At 26.1% G+C, this 6,857-nt stretch overlaps 1 protein-coding gene across 1 annotated transcript; it reads left to right on the top strand.

Moving 5' to 3' along the window:
* Nucleotides 1-5,677: 5,677 nt before the first annotated feature.
* On the top strand, nt 5,678-6,251 carry LOC149494292 (uncharacterized). Its single transcript, XM_089724686.1, has one exon. The coding sequence runs from the start codon at nt 5,850-5,852 to the stop codon at nt 6,051-6,053; it is 204 nt and encodes a 67-aa protein (XP_089580812.1). The 5' UTR covers nt 5,678-5,849; the 3' UTR covers nt 6,054-6,251.
* Nucleotides 6,252-6,857: the final 606 nt, after the last annotated feature.

Consider the following 6,857-nt stretch of genomic DNA (forward strand, 5'->3'; position numbering starts at 1 on the left):
AAACACGTACTTACACGTCATTTTTGTAAATGGCTGTTGAGGAGAGTTTCTTCCACACGCTGTACGATTACAGAAGAAGCTTCTTGGAAAAAGAAGGGCTAAAATATTTCAAAGCCATGAAAACTTATTTAGTTTATGAGAGTGCGATTTCAATTATTATTTTATTTGTATTTTCAAGAAATAGATAAATTCATTTTTTAAAATTTAATTATTAAACTGTTTAATTTTTTTTTAAAAAAATAATCTCTTATCCTTTTTCAATATAAAATTTTTGTTAAGATATAGAAATGCAAGAGACCGGAACAATCTATTATCAAATCATTTGAACTACTGCTATATTTAATGCTAATTATTTATAATGAAATATTATAATATATTTAGAAAAGAATTATACTTTAACAGAATAAAATAAGAAATGAATCAATGATTAATGGAATGATAATCAGGATCAAAACTCTAGATTAAATATTATTTATCTATGTTATAAATTAAATATTGAATATAGACAGTCAATAAAATACTCTTGCTTTGAAGTACTATATATTAATCGAGTTACTATATAGTCCTAGATTTTGGTCAAATATATTATGGAGGAATTTCCAATATCATGCAATCAGTAGGTCATTAGTAAGTCCCTCCACAAAAAAAAAAATTCTTTCTTTTTCTATTATTCAATAGAAGAAAAATAGTAAATAATAAATTTTTTTCAAAAACAAAATAGAAAACATAATAATAATAAATGCAAATATTAAATAATGCATATGTGACTATTCAAAAATGCGTTTTATAAATAATAGCTGGACAAATTAGTGTAATAAGTTGATAATATAGGGATTAGATAGTATAATTTAAAAATCAAGATCCTGACTAGTTACTAATGTGTTTAATCAAGTATTATGAAATAGGGATTAAAATTACTGCCTCTGTTTCATAAAACTTGTCACATTTGAAATTTCACATCCATTAAGAAAATCATTAAATGTGTCTAAATTACAATAAAATATTGAGCAACTTGACTATATTACACCTATTCAATACTAATTCTCTAAGAAAATCATTGAATTAAAGTAATAATTATTGGTCATAAACAAAGGGTAAACATGGAAAAAAAAATTTTATTACTCCTTGAAACCATAAATGTGATAAATATCATGGAACAAACTATTTTTTCAAATGTGACAAGTATCATGGATTGGATGTAGTAATAAATTGAACTTGTTACATTTGAGAAAATAGTTTGTTCCAAAATACTTGTCACATTTGTTGGTTTCAAGGAGTAATAAATATTTTTTTTTCATATTTACCCTTTGTATATGACCAATAATGATTACTTCAATTTAATGGTATTCTTAAAGAATTAGTATTAAATTAAGGGTAATATAGTCAATTTACTTAATAATTTATTGTAATTTAAACAAATTTAATGGTTTTCTTAAGAAACGTGAAATTCCAAGTGTGACAAATATTATGAAATAGAGATAGTAATTTTTATTTTATGCAAGAATTGAAAAAAAATAATTAAAACACTTCAATTCTAGAAAATAAATAAAGACAATTAACTATATTACTCCCTCCATTCTATTTATATATAGAAAGTCAAAATTTCTCTAGGATTAAGGAGGTGGTCTTTTTGTGGATTTCTTTCAAATTTACCCCTAAAAAGATATTAAAGTGGTCCCCAATTTTGAATAAAAGGTAATAAATGATGAGAGAGATGATCTGTTACTTAAATAAGGAGTTTTATTTGTTTATACTTCCAATAACAAACACAAAAAGAAGGGCTGCTTAATTGCAATTGCAAACTAAAATTTCAATATCAAATTTGGATTGAAAAAATTAGCGTGAAAGTTGAAAGAAAGTTTGGAGTCAAAATTTTCAACTTCAAATTCCTTATTTTGCTTCTCCAAATTTATGCGTAAAAAACTAAAATTTGGAGTCAAAATTTTCAAAGCTGAATTCATTTAAATAAGGATGAGTTCATAACTCTAAAATTTAATCCACAAATGCCATGAACAAAGTCACTTCTTTTGATTTGAATATAGTCCCTCAAGACTTGCTTGCAACTTTAGAAGATGTGCACATACTCAATAATCAAAACCCTTATATTTGATCTCCTTGTCATCCACCGAACAATCGCCTTCTGTAGAATTTGAAATCACAACACTACCAAGTAACTTTTCGGAAAAGCTCGAAAAGGCAACAAAAGGAAAAACATCACTGAAGATGTGAAAAATACAGTTTATATGTTACTGTATTCTGAAACTGAAAATGATGAGTCAAATGCTTGCAGCATTTGTAAAGTTACAGACAATTTATCCATATCCACTAAGACAATTTATAGTATTTGCATAATGCAAAAAAGAAGCACAACTATTTTTTATTTAAGCAATGAAATTAGGGTTTAGGTTCCGTATCTCTCTCTTTAGCCATTTAAGGAGTTCATCAGAGTAAATATAAATCGGCACCACTATTTTTATTTAAGCACTATAGTTTGAAGGAAAATTTTCCTCTATTTAGGATTTATTAGAGCTGTGAGTAAATTTCATTATATGTGCACACTTAAATGTTAAGCATAAGCTTTTTAGTGAAATTTAATCTGTGTGCATAATGTGCTTGAATTTCACATTTTCTTAGTGCATGGTTTAGTAAATTTTTAAACATTAAATGCCAACCACAATAATGTATGCCACTTTTTTAAAATACTCCCGAAGTCAATGTTTAATCTATAAACCAAAGCAATGACATATTGAACTTTTTGCTTTGGAATTAGTCCCAAAGTTACCATATGAGGAAAATTTCTCTATATAAATAGAATGCCCAAAAATGAAATTTTCTTTATATAAATAGAACAGGGGGAGTACCATTCTATAAATTCTCTAAATAGTTGCCATTTCAAAAATAATTAATGCAAATATTTAATGAACGTAATAAGAAAGTAATACTTCCTCCATTTTACTTTAATAGCAATGAAGAATCATTCTATTTGGTTTCACTTTAAATGGTATTTAGGATTTTGAGAGTATGTTAATAATTTTTTTTTCAATTTTACCCATTATTTATTAGGTGTTATTTATTTTTGTGTTTACATTTATTTTCTCTTTTCTATTATTATCTTAAGAATAGTTAAATTAGAATTTTGACTACACATAACTAAAAGTTTTTATTTTATCAAAGTATTTATTCCACAAGTATTGATGGCGTATTTAAAAAGTGTAATTGATTATACATGAAAAATAAATAAAATGGAATGCTACTCGAATAGTGATGTTTTAATATGAGATAAAGTTCGCATTGGTTTTGTTGTAAAATTAAATGTGAAATTTTTAATTTTAAGAAGGGTATGTTAGGCATTTTATTGTACATTTGTTTATTGTCATTAAGACAAGTATGCAATTGGTGGAGAATTATTCATATAGATGATAATTTTCGTCTTTTAGAGCCTGATAGTGTGATTTGTTTCTTCTTTGTATTTTGTGCTTGAAATTATGTGTTCTTTATAAACAATTGGTTCATTCGATTAGCAGACTATATACAGAAGATTTAGAGAGTTTGTCTAACAGTTACTTTTTAATTCTATCATTTTTTTTTAAGTTCACCTTGTAGTTTTTCATTGGAATTTCTTATTAGATTAGCCTCTATTGTGCTATTTTAATTATGATAGTTTTATTTTATGTCTTATCTTTAACTGAATGATAATGTCATTTTTATATTTTCCTTATCTTGATTTGAAATGATTAATGAAATCCTATATATATATATATATATATATATATATATATATATATATATATATATATATATATATATATATATATATATATATTAAAAAATACAAGAACAAAATACTCTCTCCGTTCTTTTTATATAGGAAAAGTTTTTATTTAGGGTGTTCTTTTGATATAAAAAATTTTACCTAATTTGATAATTTTGGAAACCATGCCAATGTGAAAAGTCTATCTTACCCTTATTTTAATCCTTTGTGAAGTTTTTAGTGTGGGAAATTCTCAAGATAGTGGCAGATAAAAATATAGATGACCATTTAATGTGAATAAATTTTAGTGAATGAGTTTTTCATATCAATTTTGATTGTAAAAAAAAGTGCTCATATAGGTTATATGAGCACCGATTAAAATAAAGTTTGAATAGAAAAATATCACAAAATTTTCAAGTTGGCCACATTGAAATTACGAATTTTGCCGAAAATTTAAAAAATTGTGCAATATTTAAAGTACATTTTCAATAATAAAAGGCAGCACAAATTTTCATATTCTCATAGAACTTTCCCAAATAAATGACGAAAAATGAATTTCTTTCCATATGTTAAAGCATAAACTTCACTTTTACAACTGTTTGTATTCCATTCATTCTAACAAAGCATTTAAAACCTCATTGAAGATTGAAATATAATTTAAGATATGTATTGATATTGAAAGAGAAATAAATGATATATTAGGGGTAAATTAAGAAAAAAATATAAAAAAATTAGTTAAAATATTTTTTTAATCTCAATGAAAAATTAATTGTGCTTATATAAAAAGAAAATCTTTGGATTAAATAATAATTATCCCCGTTTTCAATTAAGCCATTGGATCTGGACAGTGGACAAAATACATGTAGCCTCGGAAGATATTAATTATCCCTTGTTTTATAGTACAAAACATCGAAGTGATATGATGCCCCACTCTCGTTCTGTTGTTTTTACCAAAGCTATGAAAGGGAAACGAGAGTTGCATGTGAATTCTAAACGAGTAAATGACTTTTCTCCATGTAAGGTTGTTTCTGACACCATTATGTTGTGTCCCCACTCCACAATTGTTTTCATTTAAAATTTCATTTTTCCTATAATTATTTTATTTATTTGTCTATCAACCACGTATATTATTTTATTTTATTTATATTGTATATTGTATATTTTTTTGTTAATCAATTTGATGTGTTAAAAGATATGAAACTTCATATTGTATATTTCAACATGTTATTTCAATCTATTGAATTTCTCAATAAATAAAAAAAAAATTTAAATTATCAATCTAACATATCTTTTTTACTAATTACAAGAAAGCTTTCTATTGATATTCATAATCGAACTCATAAACATAAGCAGAGAAAGGATGAGGAGCAAATGAGTCCGAGCCTTTCAAATTCCATAAATTTTTTAATTTGTATTATAAAATAATGCAAATAATTTTTTTTCTTCATTTTTGCTCCTAAATTTTAAAATTTTTTTGTCGCTTCTAATTCTAAAGTTTAAAACTTTTGCATCTATCCTAAATGTATTTTTATAATTATCGAAATCCACAGTAAACATGTTAAATATTATTTAAAAAAAAGATCCAACATTAAAAAATATCTATTTCATTTTCATCTCTAAGTATGTCATTTATGCTCAAATTATAAAATTCATAATAAAAAATGTTATTTATATTGTGATTTCAAAAATCCAACTTGAATGTTAAGAGGTCAAAATTTTCAGCCCTCCTAATCAGAACTAGCTCGTTTAATTATTTTTCTTATAGTAAGAAAAAAAAAAAAGAAAGGAAGAAACGAAAAATGAGACCCACGCTGTTTTTATTTGCATAAGCCAAAAAAGAGAAACTAACCAAATTACGTCCCATTAGCTTATATATCTAGCTACATTTCAAATGCGAACTGCCGATGACAAAAGCTGAAATATTAAATAAATAATAGAAAGCCATATTTTATATCAAAAGCAAAAGATATATTATATTATATATTACAAGTATCCGATTCCGACCTGTCTGCTTATATATACACCCTCTCCCTCCATCTCAATAGTTCATAATTAAGAAAGAAAGAAAAAAGAAAACATAAAGAGAGAAAAGTAAAATATGTGCTTCGCGTTGCTATGCGATGAAGAAGAGAAGGAGTTGGGCAGGCAACAAGCGCCAGGATCGTGCCCTTACTGTGGAGGGAAAGTGCAAGCCATGGATGTTGAGACAAAGTGGAGTTTCTGTTTTTTACCCATCTGCTACAAAATCAAGAGAAAGTATTTTTGTACTTTATGTGCCAGGCGATTGGAATTGTGCCACTGACAGAATTTTGAGTCTTGAGAAGCTTCATTGGTGATGAATTCAATTTCTATTTGTTATTTCTTTCATTTAGCGAAGTTTTTTTTTTTTTTTTTTTTTCTTTTCTTTTTCTGGGGTTTGGAATTTCTGGGTTTAACTTGTATTTAAATTAGGTTTTCTCATGAGATGATAATTAATAGTGATCTCAGAATGGTTTGGATCTTTCATCTTCTTAATTAGCTTTAATTAATTTTTGTTTGATTAAGGTTGTCGGAGAAGTTTTCAAACATATGAGCCTTTTGAATTTAACTACTTACAATCATAATGATGTTTTATGGAATAAGCAAAGATGTTTGCGGTGGAAAGAATGAGAGAGAGAATTTTTTCATAACAATTAAAAAATGTTAATCAAATAAGGTAGTATAACACAACAAACTATAAATGAAACCCTGAAAAATTGATATTATTTTGTCACTATTCAAATCAATTAAGGTTACGAAAATTATTATACAAACTGTATATTTATCATAGAAGATTTAGATGACTCAGCAATTTCAGTATCCATCTTCGTTGTTTGTTTTTTTTTTTTTTCAAAACATTTACTTGTAATATTGTTGGTTCTTTTAGGGAAAAGAGCACGAAACCCGTTGGCTGATAGCTTGAATGGAGAATTGCAGGCGTATCAAGTATATTAAGTACACTAACTGAAAAATTAAATGCATTTGACCTGACTTTTAGGTTATGGATTTAGATGCACGATATATAAAATTAGAAATTAAATGTGTTTGATCTGACTTCTAGGTTGTGAGTTTAGATTCACTGACAGCG

Source organism: Jatropha curcas, chromosome 8 (genome assembly GCF_041381405.1).
Source record: "Jatropha curcas cultivar XTBG-Jc1 chromosome 8, XTBG_Jcur_1.0, whole genome shotgun sequence".
Lineage (NCBI taxonomy): Eukaryota > Viridiplantae > Streptophyta > Magnoliopsida > Malpighiales > Euphorbiaceae > Jatropha > Jatropha curcas.